Genomic DNA, 15,036 nt, shown 5'->3' with positions numbered 1-15,036 from the left:
AATTTATAGCTGCTGGTTTAAATTCTGCCATATTTCACTTCTAGCCTTTGTTTGGCAAATCATGTTTTACTTTCACTTAAGCACCGGTAATTTGGAGTATCTGGTACTAAGAATAATTCTATAATTGAGTTTTGTACTCACCATAAATGGATCATTCCTCATCTATGTGCCACAAATGCAGCTTCATTTTCCAGATACCCTGATGCAGAATAAAATTTTTCATTGTTAGTTTGTTCCGTACTATTTTCAGATGAATGTGAATGTTCTACTACTTGAACAGATTTTGAACAATGATATATGGCAGTGTTAAAATATGCACCATTTTCTGATCAATTTTCTTCAGCTCCTGAAACATTAATGAGGATAATGAACAATATTGCCTATAAACTATAGTTTCCAGGAATTTACTCCAAATGTGCTGGTGTTTACTACTGACCTCTTACCTCAAAGTAGTAGCATTCAGAGTGAGGCAATATTGTTACTGTACATAGAGTAAATTTGAGAACAGCACTCAATCACAAGAACCAGCACTTATATTTAGGAACTCCTGTCCGGATCTCAATGACAAAGACAATACTTTAAGCCATTTATCTACAGTACCTGTGTGTCAGTTGGCATAAGTGCCCACCCATGAGGTAAATCAGACTGGTTCTAGCTGCAAAACTTAGAAGGTAAGATTTAGGACCTCTATTTTCCAATAAGTGACTCAATCCAAGTCTGAAGTGACTAAGTTTTATTCACATTTGAATTCCACTGATGCCAGGGATGAAGTATCATCTTCTATTCCAAGAATGAAGTCTTCAGGTAATGTTTCAGGTGCTATCTGAGATAATTGATCATCGTAAGAACGTAGGGTCCATAATTTCTCTAATTCATAGGTTTCTCTGGTTTCTGGGAGCATCAAATGAATCACCATGCTGCCTATTAGGGACAAACAAGAGTTATAGTGAAGAAACAATTCATATTTATTCTGCTTTCACAACCTCGATTTAGTATGAATCTGGGATACTGGAACAGTGGTTCCAAGATCAACATTACCTAGGAACTTTTTAGAAGGGCAAGTAATTGTGGACCCTGTCCCAGAAAACAAAACAGCTGCAGAAGTGATACATCCAGAGGTAAATTATGTCAACATGTATCACTGCTGACCCAAGTGAAAATGATCTGTTGGATTCCACTTGGGAGAATTCTCCATGGATATCACAAACAGTCCAGAAATAAACGTGGTCAGTACTACCAAGGTTTATTGTCTTAGCAGAAATAGTCTGTCAAACAGCAGTGTTCTAAGGGACAAGAAATCTGTAGGGACTACTCTCATACTGGTCAACATGCTACAAGGTATTGCCAAGACCATAAGATGAACTGATCCAAAATACTAATGTTGACAAAGCTGAAAAACTTCTAGTGTTGGTATCTACCCACAAGGGGCAAATATGTCCTGTTTCCTGGTAATTATAAAAGGCACCCTAATCTTAGGTTATTCTCATTACGCTCTGTACATATTTCAGCTGGTCCTCTGTTGCCAAATGGGTTCTAAGACTGAATGAACTACTTAAAAAAATCTGTCCTCTACTTCCAGAATAATCGTGTGTCATCTGCTGGTATCTATGAACCTGGAAGGACAACTCAGGATAAAATCTCAAACTGCTCATATTCTTAATATAGTGTTGGAAGATTATGGCCAAGCTTACACATATCCTCACACCATACTCCTTTTTCTACTACATTAAAGGATCTATCCCATCTGAACCATGATATTCATCCTGTTCAACCTTCTGGTCCCAGGTGGTTAGATACCAATATCAATGTGTTCCTCGGGAGTATATTTTCTAGAATATTTTAGACAAGTAAAGCTTCCCTTTCACTTAAGACTAATTGAGAGTTATTAAATAAAATTCACCCACCAATTTTAAAGTAACTTACCAAAATCCACACAGAGCCAGTCATCAGTTTCCTTCCCTTCAATCTTAACATGAGGCTCACTTTTACATTTTAGATATTTGTACTGAAAAACAAAGCCAAACCATATGTGAAAAGGTGAAGGAAATCTCTGCTAGCAGGATCTAGTGGCATTTTTCTTAGTCTGAATTTGGAGACTAACTTGCTTAACATATGTATACCCTTCTACATTGGCTGATAGGACTAGCTTTGAGACAATTCTATCTTCTATATCACTTTCCCAAATGCCTCTGAGAGGTTAACCTGTATCATCTTTTGTGCCAATCAAATTGCTCTTTACTCTTGGAGAAAGCAGATGCCCCTTTCCTGTTTTAAGGCTAGGCTTTTTCAGTACTACTGATTTTATAGGCCTTAATAAATTTTAAAAGAATGTTTTCTGATCACAATGGAGCATGATCATTTCATACTAGAAATCAACAGCATGAAAACTGGAATATGTACAAATTAAACAGTGTACTATCTTAACCAGTGGGTCAAAGAAACTGCACAGAATATAAATATTTTGAGACAAATAATACATTGCTAGGTAGGAGATTTTGTAGATGTGATAGATTACAACAACCTGAGTTTACACAGTAAGGACCTAGAAAATGAAGCCATGTGTGGTAGCTCACTCACACAACTAAGGAAATGGAGATCAGGAAAATTTGGTTTGAATTTCTAGGCTTGAGGCCCGCCTAGGAAAAAGAACACCCCCCATCCCTCCAAATTCTACTAATAGAAAGTTGGGTGTAACAGGGAACACTTGTCATCCCAGCCAAGGCAAAAAGTAAGAACGTATCTTAAAAAACAACCACATCCAAAAAACAACTGACTAGAGCTATGGCTCAAGCAGCATAGCACTTGCCTGGGAAGTTCAAGGCTTTGAGTATTTGACCAGTACCCTCACCCCTAAAATAGAAAACTCTATGCTATGAAACACTCAAAGATGGCAGGAGACAATTAGGATTCACAACAAAAATAGATAAATCCAAGATTTGGTTCTTCAGAGGTATAACAATAAAATCTTCAGGTAGACTCTTGGTCAATTAAAGGATCTACTAAAACCAGAAATAAAAAAGGGAACATTATTACCAGGGTAAGAAAAATATAAAAGATTGTAAGTCCTATGAACAATTGTATACCCATAAACTAGATATCTGGATAGAACAACTGCTAGAAATACAAAACCTACCAAGACTGAATTATGAAGTAATACATATAATGTCCAAATAGATGTAGAACTAGGAAAGGGATTGAATCCCCCAACAAAGAAATGCCTTGGACAAGACAGCTTCACTGATGAATTATACATTTTTTTAAATGAAAGAATAATCCTTGGAAATGTAACAATGAAATCTCCCATTGTATATAACTAAATAAAAGCTAATAACAGTCCTCAAAGTATTAAGGAGGAAGGAATGTCTAATATTCTGACACAAAACCTAAACGATTACAATTAGTTTTATGTCCCCATTAAACACATGACACAGATGTCTTAACAAAGTATTAGCATACAAAATTCAACAGCACATTCAAAGGATTATGTAACATCAAATAAGATTTCTAGAATATAGAGATGGTTTGAAATGAAAACCAGTCAATTTAATAAATACACAACTTTAGTAGAATGGAAAAACACATGATCATGTGAGTTAGTACATGTGACAACACTAAAATTAGTAAAAAAAAAAAACAAAAACAAAAAAAAACAAACACCTAGGAATGAAAGGGGGAGAAGGCACTCATAATAATCAATGCATAGTGTATAAAAGTAGAAAAATTGGAGGGCATGGGTTGGGAGGAATAGGGGAGAATGATGAAAGGGGTGATACTGATCAAGATGCATTGTACTTAAAAATTGACATCTTGAATGGTAACCCCTTTGTACAATAAAAATACAATTTTTTAAAAGACCATGTCAATGTAAAAAGGCCATATATGTAAAGCACATACATACTCAATGGCTTAAAAAAAGTGAAAGCTTTTCATCTTCAGAATAAGTCACAAAGATGCCTGGCTTTTGATACTTCTATGCAACAATAAATTGGAATTTCTACACAGCATTTTCACAAAAGAAAAAGCATAGAACAGAGTAAAATGATTTCTGTAGACCTGATGTCATGCAGAGAACACTTAAAGATGCCACCAATCAGCGCCACACACACACACCCCCAACAGAACTAAAAATCAACTACCCAGAAATCAGCTTCACTTCTTCTATTCATTAGGCAATCTGAAATGGAAACACTTAGCAATAAACCTAGCAAAGGAGAAAAAAAGGACTTGCATACTTGGAATCAAACAACATTGCCAAAAGAACAATACCAATAAATGAAAAAATAGCCTATGTTTGTAGATTGAAAGTATATCTTTTTATTTGCCATCCCACAGCTCAAACTCCCTGTCTGAGCTCCTTTTTGCTAATAGCGCTCTAACCACTTGAGCCAGACAGTCACTTTCATTTTTTCCTGGGATTAATTGGAAATAGGAGTCTCACATGCAGAAAAGCTCATGGCTGCTATGAATTGAGATCCTCAAGATCTCAGCCTGTACAGTAGCCAGGATTACAGGTGTGAGTTACCACACAGCTTGAAAGACAGTATTTTTTTCAGTGTCAATACTACTCAAAACATTCAACGCAATCCTTATCAAAATCCAATGATGTTTTCAAAAGAAAAAGAAAAATCCATTCTAAGTCTATACAGATTCTCATGTGAACCTTAACAGTTATAAACAATTCTGAAAAAGGAAATTAAAGGTACTCTAATGCCCTGATTTAAAAATTTAATACTGGGATTGGGTGCTGTTTGCTTAGTATGCTTGAGGCCCTGGGTTTCAGCTCCCAGCACCAAAACAGAAGACTTGGTGTAAAGCTAAAATAATCAAAACACTGGTACTTACATACAGTCAGACCTACAGACCAATGGAAGATTTCAGGAATAAACTTTCATCCATATGGCCAAATGATATTCAGCAAGGCTGCTAGGGAAAATCAAGTCTTCAATAAACAGTGCTGAGGAATTTGGATGTTTATATAGAAAAGCTTCTATCTAAAAAGCTTAAAATATGGGGTTGGACCCCTCTGTATACCTTTCACCTTTATTAGAACAATAAAAAATTGTTTAAAAATGTGGAGTGGGAGGCACGGCTTGGCTGGTAAGCACCAGCCAATGAGTGAAAGCATCAGATACCAACTTTGAGTACGGATGGAGGTAGGGGGACTTAAAATGGATGAAATACCTAAGACAGACAACAAAAGAAAAAAATAGTGAACTGGACTCATCAAAATTGAATACTTTTGGAGCTAAGAAAGGGGATGAAGCTCAGTACTAAATCACTTGCCTGGCATGTCTAAGGACATGGGTTTGATTCCCAGCAAAACACACAATACCACTTTACACATCAAATGACAATGGTAACAAAATAGGCCATCTATAGAATGGCAAGAAATACTTATAAATTATACTTGATAAGGAATTAACACCCAGAAAATAGAAGAACTCTTACAACAAAAAAATGGTTTTTTAATCAAGACTGATTTAAAAGTGGGCCAACAGAGTAGACTGCTGGTGGCTCAAACCTGTAATTCTAAATACTCAGGAGGCTGAGATCTGAGAATGGTATTTTAAAGCCAATCCATGTAGGTCCATGAAACTCCAATTAACCACCAAAAGAAGCTAAAAGTTGCTATGTGGCTCAAGTGGTAGAGTGCTTGCCTTGCATGCATGAAGCCCTGAGTTCCATTCCACAGTACCACATGAACAGAAAAAGCCAGAAGTGGCATTGTGGCTCAAGTGGTAGAGCGCTAACCTTGAGCTGAAGAGCTGAGGGACAGCACCCAGACCCAGAGTTCAGGCCCCACAATCACCACCACTACCAACAAAAAACACCACCAACAACAAAAAAAAACTCAGGGACAGGGACCAGGCCCTGAATTCAAGTCCCAGGACTGACACAAAACAACAACAACAACAAAATAAGGCCAGTTGCCAGTGGATCAAGCTTGTAATCCCAGCTACTCGGGCTGAGATCCGAGGATCATGGTTCAAAGCCATTCAGCACAGGAAGGTCAGGAGACTACTGTCAGCTTCAATTAACCACCAAAAAGCCAGAAGTAGAGCTGTGGCTCAAGTAGCAGAGTGCTAACCTTGAGCATGACCCTGAGTTCAAGCTGTAAGACTGGGGAGTGGAGGAGGAAAGTGGGCAAATGTCTATTTCTATTTTGCAAAAATATGTAAATGGAAAATCATTACAAAAATATGACATCACTAATTATTACAGGAATCCAAATCAAAACCACAGTGAAATAGGGATGCTGCTGAAAGGCACAGTACCTACCTAGAATGAAGGGGGACCTGGGTTCTATCCCCAGCAGTTGAGGATGGAAAAATGGCACCAGAGTATGAAGAATATGTTTTGGTTAGAATGTGGAGTAATTAGAAACCTTGTAAGAATGTAAACTGGTATAGTAATTATAGAAGAGAACATAGTAGAGTCTAAAAGTTAACAGAATGACCAGCAGTTCCACTTTTGGATATATATCTAGAATTAAAAGTTTACTGCACTATTCATAACAGCCAAAGTTGGAAGCAACCCAAGTGGCTATCAATGGATGAATGGCTAAAACAATGACCTACATACATTTAGTAGAATATTACTCTACCTTAAAAAAGAAAAGGGCACCAGGCACTAGTGGTTCAAGTCTGTATCCTAGCTATTCAGGAAGCTGAACTTTGAGGATCGTAGTTCAAAGTCAATCCAGACAGAAAAGTCCAAAGAGACTCTATCTCCAATTAATCACTAAAAAGCCAGAAGAGCAGGTATGGCTTAAATGGAGAGTGCCAGCTTTGAGTAAAAAAGCCAAGTGAGAGCCAAAGGCTCTCTGAGGTCAAGCCCTAGGACTGGCACAAAAGAAAGGAGCTGAGGGTGTTTCTCAGTGGTGTTTGTCTAGTAATGTACAAGTCCCTGGGCTAGATCCCAGCAAAAACACCCCCTAGTACATTCTATGTAGAGGACCCTTGAAGACATGATCTGAGTACTCACTAAAGGACAAACATTGTATGATTCTACCTATGTGAGATACTAAGAATAGTCAACTTCATAGGCAACAAAGCATGGTAGCTGCATGTGGAAGAGGAAATGGAGACTTATTGTTTTGAGTTATAGTTACTTAATCAGTACAGAATTTCAGGTGCTGGGAAGGTGGCTCAGTGGTAGAGCTCTTACCTTGCATGCATGAGGCCCTGGGTTCAATTCCTCAGCACCACATAAGCAAAAAGAAAAAAGCCGGAAGTGGTGCTGTGGCTCAAGTGGTAGAGCGCTAGCCTTGAGCTGAAGAGCTGAGGGACATCGCCCAGGCCCAGAGTTCAGGCCTCACGCCCGAGCCCCCCCCCCCCCAAAAAAAAAAGAATTTCAGTTTTGCAAGGTAAAGTCCTCAGTAGTAATGATTGCAATGTAAACTCTTAGCAAAAAAATAATTACCAGCCAAGCACCAGTAGCTCATGCCTATAATCCTAGCTACTCAGGAGACAGAGATCTGAGGATCATAGTTCAAAGCAAGCCCAGGCAGGAAAATTTGTGAGATTCTTACTTAAAATTAACCACCAGGAAACGGGAAGTAGAGCTGTGGCTCAAAGTGGTAGAGCACTAGCCTTGAGCAAAAACAGTTCAGAGACAGCATCTGGGCCTTTAGTTCAAGCCCCAGGACCAGCACAAAAAACCAACAAGAAACAGTTATAGGCCCTATATTATACATATTCTACCATAAAACTTTTTTAAATCTTACATTTCTCTCCATTCTAATTACTTTGTAAATGTAAGTTCTAGTCCTTTAATTTTTCTCTTAGAGAATATTCTCTGAAAAATATCTCATTCTTTTTATATCCCCAAGTCCAATTGTCATTACTGAGTCTTCATATTATTCCATGACACCGTATCTGATAGAAACCCTGGCTTACAACTCTTACCCATACTCTCCTGGTTCTCTTCTCTCTCCACTTTTTAGGATCTTTCTGTTCTATGACACTATACCAGGCCTATTTTTAGACCCCTTCTTATTTTACAACCCTTTTCTAAGAAATTCCAGCTATTCTTCTGATCTTGCCTTTGGCCAATTTTCAACAATGTCAGAAAATTCTATTATCCTATAGAATGGTGGCAGAATCAGCTAGATGCTGCCAAGTGGTTTCAAGACACATTCCAATTGGAAAATGTGCCCACCTTCCTTTCCTCACTTGATAAGATTTATGAGTTCATAGAGCAAGGACTACATCATTTTTACTTTCCCAATACTAGGCATAATGTTGGGAGACACTAGACATACTTAAATATTCCAATTAAACCTTAGACAAGCACTGTCCAGATTATTTTGTATTTTGTAAATGTTTTGTAGATCTCTAGTATAATAGCAAATTTTGAAGTGTAACCAGTGCAACTGAGTACTAGAACAAATAGAATTTGTGAGTTTAACTTACAACTAAATAGTCTCTTATGGTTAATGGCCACTATATTTTAGTATTATTCTAGAAATCTTTCTGACTTATACAGTTTTCTAGCTTGCCCTTTTTTTTTTGTGGTTGTGGTTACAAAAGACAGAAAATAATTTTACTCGAAAGAGTTGAATACATCCTAGATTTTTCCCTACCAAAAAACATACAATGAACTCTTGCAGACTTCCTGTGTAACCTAAGTTACATAATAAGTGTTGCTCCTCCATTTGATCCACTGACACTATTCCCCTGAGCTAATGGTCCAAAAGAGAAAAGAAAGCATCCTACCATTTTCACAATGTAGTAGGCCATAGCATGTATGTGCCGGGTAGAAGTTCCACTACCAATTACAAAGTAATCAGTATACTGCATTTCTGGAGGAACCTTGATCACACAAATATCTCTTGCATTTTCTTGCCTCAGAAGTGAAACCAGCATATCGATGTCAAACTTGAGACCAGTATGATCTGAAATGCATAAATATTTGTCAGCCAAGTAGAAGACAGACATGTGTGATCCAGAGAAGCAGGCAGAGATATAGATGTGTCCCAGAGAAAGTAAAACTGCTTCTCCTTCAGATGATCCAAAATATTTTCAAGACAGCAGAGTCCAGGCCTCCTGAAAGTTAAACCCGAGAAACAGTTTCATGTGTTCCCGCTCAGCTTTTACAGCCAGAATATTTGGTTATCCAGAGCCACTCTGCATCATTTGCTAGTACCACCAGTAAGTAGAACGAACCACAGATTACTGGCAAATGACTTTCTATTCACTGTTACTGAAATGTGTAATACACTTCAAACTCAGAAATGCTTTACAAAGAACAAAAGGGAGTAGCACAATGTGGGGAGGGGGTGACATCCTGGGTCTATTAAATTGAATCCCACTCATAAAAGGTTACAGAACTAGAAATGTGAGCTGGAAGGGCTCAAATAGTATCTATTTCACAGTCTTCCACTGAGATAAACTCAGCAGCCTAAGATTTTAAAAAAATCTAAAATTCATTTAATTCTCATTTTTCAACCATCAAATTTTCCTTACAGTAGCAATCCAGATTATTAACTGTTATCTGTGAAAAGAATTTTTTTTCATGCAGCGATTTAGATAGTTTGTTCTTCAGTTTGGAGTAGAAGTCTGTAAATGTATAGCTCTCTTACTAAAACGGCCTCCAAAGAACCAAACAGCTAATAAATCCATTGCATCACCTGGTAATAGTGGCTCATTCCTGTGATCCTAGCTGCACAGGAGGCTTGAGATCTGAGAAGCTAGCGTAGACAGACAAATCCACGAGTCTCTCAAATTACCAGGAAAAAGCCAAAAGTGGGGTTATGACTCAAGTAGTAGTGCGCCAGCAATGAGCGGGACAAAGCTAGGCGAAAGGCGAGAGTCAGAGTTCAAGCACAGACATCACACGCATACGCATGCACACATACACGCGCGCGCGCGCGCACACACACCTTCTTTATCATTATACATCGTAAAAACGTGTACAATAACTAGATGTTCTTAACCTGGACCCATTTCGGTTCACACACATCCCTTGACCCGAGCTTCTGGCTCCTCCTCAGAACCCTCAGGCCCAACACATCCCTTCGCAGGAGCCGAGGAGGTGCGAGCCGCGGGTGGACAGCGAGGCTGGGCCGCCAGGGCTCCGGGGTGACCTTCCACAACGGCTGGCGGCGGAAGCCTTTCAAACAGGTCCCTTCCAGCTCTGAGACTCTGACAGGCACGGAAGGGAACTCGGAGCGCCGCGGTCGGCACCGGGCTCCCCGGGCTCCCCGGAGCCTCCACGCCCGTACCTGCAGCGCCCGGCTCCGCGCGCCCCTCGCCGGCCGCCCGCTCCTCCAACTCAGGCCCATGGTGTAGGCCGCGCACAGGGTACTGTCTCAGACCCGCCCAGCGGGGCGCCGCTCCCACAGGAAACCGTTCCTCAGGCAACAGCTGAAACCGGGACCCCAAAGACACGGCGGGCCGCGCTCCCGCAGAGACAGCCCCGCGCCCCAGGAGCAGCAAAGCGCGGCGCGCCACATTACCGCCAAGCCCCACCATAGCGGTCGCGGCGCACGACGTCACGGGGCGGGGCCTCGCGAACAGCCCAAACATTACGTCTGCGGTGGGCGGGGCCAGGATCCGGAGGCGGGGCCGTGGGCGGTGTGTAGAAACAAAAGTGTTCCCAACTTCCCCGCCCGGGTCTGAACGCTGATTCCAAACCCTGTGAATCTCCCCAGTCGTAGTTTCTAGGACTGCACATAAAGTTCTTTTACTTTCATAGTTTCTGATTTGATTGTAATGGCCAAAGTTGTCTCTGGGTGAAGTGTTCCCCTTGTCTAATAATCTGCAGGCAAGATGGCATATTTCATTCTCAAGAAAAACAATTTCTCATCTATGAGTTCAGAGACAAGAGTTGTCGGGTCTCCATCCTTAATGTTAGTTACCAAAACCCATTTGATGCTAGGTGCCGGTGGCCCAAGCCTGTGATACTAGCTACGCAGGAGGCTGAGATCTGAGGATCATTTTTTCCGGAGCCAACCTAGGGATGGAAATCGGTGAGACTTTAATCTCTAATTAACCACCAAAAAGCTGGAAGTGGGGCTGTGTCTTTGTGGTAGAGCACCAACTGGAGTGAAAAAGCCAAGGGACAGTGCCCAGACCCTGAGTTCAAACCCCAGCACTTGCACTTGCATATACACGCATGCAATTTAAAGCAGCTACACACACACACACACACACACACACACACACACACACACACACTCCTGGAGTCCCCAGAGTGTGCTCACAGTATCTATAGGGCCCCAAGATCAGTAGGAACAGCAACTTTCTTATGGTGTTTAAAGAAAGGCAACAGTCGGAAGCTTGGAGACACATAAGCTTTGAGACTTATAGAAGCACTGTTAAAGCAAAGCCCCTCCCCTGCTGTTGGGTTGGCAGTGGAGGGGACTTGCTTCCTTGGCTGTCTCTCAGGAGCTTAAGGGCTGCAGGTGCTATACGCATGCTCTGAGCTAGCCACCAACAGTCCTGGTGAGTCTAAGCAGAAGCAAGACCTTTCAGGCGGAGGGTGATGATTTCTGGGAAAAGCCGAGAAGTCAGGGCTCTTGTTCATTTTGAGTGAAATAGCTTAAATTGTATCCCGATTGGCTAGCTCAGATTGCACACAGAAAACAAAAAGATGGTCAATAATTCATTCTTTAAAGAATTATGAAACGTTCCCATTAGAACAGAAAAAAGGAACTACTTAGATTCAGCAAATGTTTGTTTTGCTATATTTGTTTCAACTCGTCCCCGTCCCCAAAGAAAACGTTACAGATTCAGCTGAAGCTCCTCCCACTCTGGCTCACCATGCCCACTGTTAACCGCAGCCCACTGTTTACTGGGAACTATGCACACTGGCTTGAAATTTGTATGTATTCATGAACTATTTATGATAGTTCAAATTTTTACTTAAGCATTACCATACTGTGCATTGACTTATTGCTGTTATACCTTTGTTCTTTTTGTTTACATTTTCCTAATTACTGTGGTTGAACTGTCTTTTTGTTTTTGTTTTTATTTTTTCCAATGTTGGGGATTCAACTCAGGACCTTGTGCATACTAGGCAATGATCTATGATGGAATCCTAATCCTCCACCCCATAGAAACATATTTTGTTTGTTTGTTATTCCTGGGGCTTGAACTCAGGGCCTGGGCACCGTCCCTGAGCTTCTTTTGCTCAAGGCTAGCACTCTACCACTTGAGCCATGGTGCCACTTCCAGCTTTTTCTGTTTATGTGGTACTGAGGAATCAAACCCAGGGCTTCATGCATGCTAGGCAATCACTCTACCACTAAGCCACATTCCCAGCCCCAAACATATTTTATATGTCTATTTGAGTTCTTTTTTTGAGTTCTCTGTTAACTGACCTTTGGCATTTTAAAAATTTCTTTTTAGAAGTTCTTGTGTGTGTATGTGGGGGGGGGGGAGAAAGAGAGAGAGAGAGAACTGGGGTGTACTGGGGCTTGAACTTAGGATCTCAAACTGTCTCTTAGCTTTTGGCTCACTGCTGAAGGCTGATGCTCTACCACTTGAGGCACAGCTTCACTTCGAGCTTTTCAGTAGTTAATTAGAGAAAGAAGACTCAGCCTGGCGCTGGTGGCTCACGCCTGTAATCCTAGCTATTCAGGAGGTTGAGATCTGAGGATCGCGGTTCAAAGCCAGCCCGAGCAAGAGAGACCGTGAGACTCTTATCTCCAATAAACCACCAGAAAACCGGAAGTGGCGCTGTAGCTCAAGTGGTAGAGCGCTCGCCTTGAGCTGAAGAGCTGAGGGACAGCGCCCAGGCCCAGAGTTCAAGCCCCACGACCGACAAAAAAAAAAAGAAAGAAGACTCATGGACTTTTGCTGTTCAGGTTAGCTTCAAACCATAATTCTCCGATCTGAGCCTTCTGAGTAACTAAGATTACAGGTGTGAGCCTCCAGTATCTGGCTTGAAAGCAGTAGTTTTTAAAAGGTAGCCAAGAGGATAAGGAGATTCTGAAGAAATCTAAAATGGAAAATTGTTCAAGGCCTCTAATCCTTATGTAAGTGGGGAGGTAGGAGGAAGAGATTTCAAGGTCTCAGAAAACAACATCTACAACACTACTATACTTTAACCAACTCACAGCTGACCTCAGCCTTAGGGTTAGACTTCAGGCTGGACCTAGGGACAGGAATTTCTCACAAGCAGTCTTAGTCAGTACTCTAACTCCAAAGGCTAAGGCTGACACTTTCACCTCAGAGACAACCCACTTTCAGTCCATAATTGGGGTTCTCAGAATAACATTTGTTTTCCTAATTCACTGAAGAATATTGAACAGGGGCTGGGAAGGTGGCTCCATGGTAGAGCTTGCCTTGAGCTGAAGAGCTAAGGGATAGCACCCAGGCCCAGAGTTCAGGTCCCACAACTGACAAAAAAAAAAGAAAAGAAAAGGAAAAAAAAGAATATTGAACAAAGAACACAGATTGGCAAATTCTCTTTGTAAAAGGCCCAAGAGTAAGTATTTTTAGGCAGTATAGGCCATGTGGTTTCTGTCACAGCTACTCAACTCTGTTGTTAAGCAGTATCTACAATATGCAAATGAAGAGGTGGTGGTGTGGTGGTGCAAGCTTGTATTTCCAGCACTGGGTAGATGAGACTGGAAGATATCTTGAGCCAAGCCCAGCCTGGACTACATAGTGAGATCCAGTCTAATCAAAAAGAAAAGAAGAAAAAGAAAAGAAAAGGAAGGAAGGAAAGAAGGAAAACTGATGATTGAGCTCCAATAACACTTAAAACGAGACAGGTGCCAGTGGTTCATATGTAGAATCCTAGCTACTCAGGAGGCTGGGATCTGACTTGGAACTCAATCCTCCTGGAATCTCCATTAGGAAGGTAAATATACCACCCTCCCTTGTCTGCCCATCAGTGAATCAGAACCCAGAGACCTGAGAAGGAGTGCATGCAATTTATTTCCTCTTCCAGCCTTCGTTTTCTAGATGAAGAGGCCCCAGGACAGAGAAGGGAATAAATGGTTTCCAGCTACCCAGTGCTTATCAACATGATGCCAGTTGGAGCCCTACCTAACTTCCTGCACTCAACCAAACAATATTTGAAAACTGCCTCCACAAAAATCCTGCCACAGGCTCATCAAGATTCATCTCTTGGGCTGGGAAGGTGGCTCAGTGGTGGAGTGCTTGCCTTGCATGCATGAGGCCCTGGGTTCAATTCCTCAGTACCACATAAGCAGAAAAAGCTGGAAGTGGTGCTGTGGCTCAAGTGGTAGAATGCTAGCCTTGAGCTGAAGAGCTGAGGGACAGCACCACAACCCCCCCCCCCCACCACAGAACCAACAAGACCTTATCCATCAGAGGCCAAGTTCATAAAAGTGAATTAAATATTTGAAAGAATTTCCCTTGAGGAAAGTGCACCTCTGGTGTATATCCTCCTCACACAGAGCTACCTAGGGAAGTGTATTCCTAGGTTCTACTAAGTGCTCAGAGCTAGCTACACCAATGGTCTAAGATGGCCTGCTACTGTTTAGGCTGGCAGCAGAGCCATCATCTAAACAGGAAAAAAAAGGCCGGAAGTGGCACTGTGGCTTAAGTGGTAGCATGCTAGCCTTGAGCTAAAGAGCTGAGGGACAGCGCGCAGGTCCAGAGTTCAGGTCCCACAACTGGCAAAAAAAAAAAAAAATTCATCTCTTTTTACCCTAGAGAAGTTTAATAAACACCTTAAAATTAAGAACTCATCTAGCTTGATTTTTGATACTTTATCATTAAAACTAACTGTACAGTTGAAATGAACTGTGCAATTACATCATAACTTCGAGACATTTTGATTAGTGAGTTGATATGGTATTTGTAGGAAAGCCGTACATAGAATGAAAATTAGTTTAATATAGAAATACCATCAAGGCACCCAAATTCCAAAGAGTTTATTGAAGAGCTCCAAAGGGAAACGTGTGTGTGTGTGTGTGTGTGTGTGTGTGTGTGTGTGTGTGTGTGTGTGCCAATCCTGGGGCTTGAACTTAGCACCTAAGTACTGTCCCTGAGTTTTTGTGCTCAAGGCTAGCTCTCTACACCTTGAACTATAGCTCCCCTTCTGATTTTTTTTTTT

The 15,036-nt window shown here is 41.2% G+C and overlaps 1 protein-coding gene across 1 annotated transcript; it reads right to left on the bottom strand.

Moving 5' to 3' along the window:
* Nucleotides 1-62: 62 nt before the first annotated feature.
* Malsu1 (mitochondrial assembly of ribosomal large subunit 1) lies at nt 63-10,481 on the bottom strand. The gene is made up of 5 exons (XM_042685057.1): nt 10,226-10,481; nt 8,718-8,896; nt 1,924-2,005; nt 742-921; nt 63-199 (listed from the first exon to the last, which is right to left on the bottom strand). The coding sequence occupies exons 1-5, from the start codon at nt 10,473-10,475 to the stop codon at nt 159-161; spliced, it is 732 nt and encodes a 243-aa protein (XP_042540991.1). The 5' UTR covers nt 10,476-10,481; the 3' UTR covers nt 63-158.
* Nucleotides 10,482-15,036: the final 4,555 nt, after the last annotated feature.

This window comes from Dipodomys spectabilis, unplaced genomic scaffold (assembly GCF_019054845.1).
Source record: "Dipodomys spectabilis isolate Male_0828 unplaced genomic scaffold, ASM1905484v1 ptg000092l, whole genome shotgun sequence".
Lineage (NCBI taxonomy): Eukaryota > Metazoa > Chordata > Mammalia > Rodentia > Heteromyidae > Dipodomys > Dipodomys spectabilis.
The sequence above is the reverse complement of the archived record's forward strand: the minus strand, read 5'-3'. Positions and strand labels throughout refer to the sequence as shown.

Excerpts from the sequence above, each read along its gene's own strand:
- Malsu1 (XM_042685057.1), bottom strand. The coding sequence starts at position 10,475 with ATGGTGGGGCTTGGCGGTAATGTGGCGCGCCGCGCTTTGCTGCTCCTG. Across the intron at positions 8,897-10,225 it reads CGCGGAGCCGGGCGCTGCAG|ATCATACTGGTCTCAAGTTT; the intron begins GTACGGGCGTGG and ends TATGCATTTCAG. Across the intron at positions 922-1,923 it reads CTGGCTCTGTGTGGATTTTG|GCAGCATGGTGATTCATTTG; the intron begins GTAAGTTACTTT and ends TGTCCCTAATAG.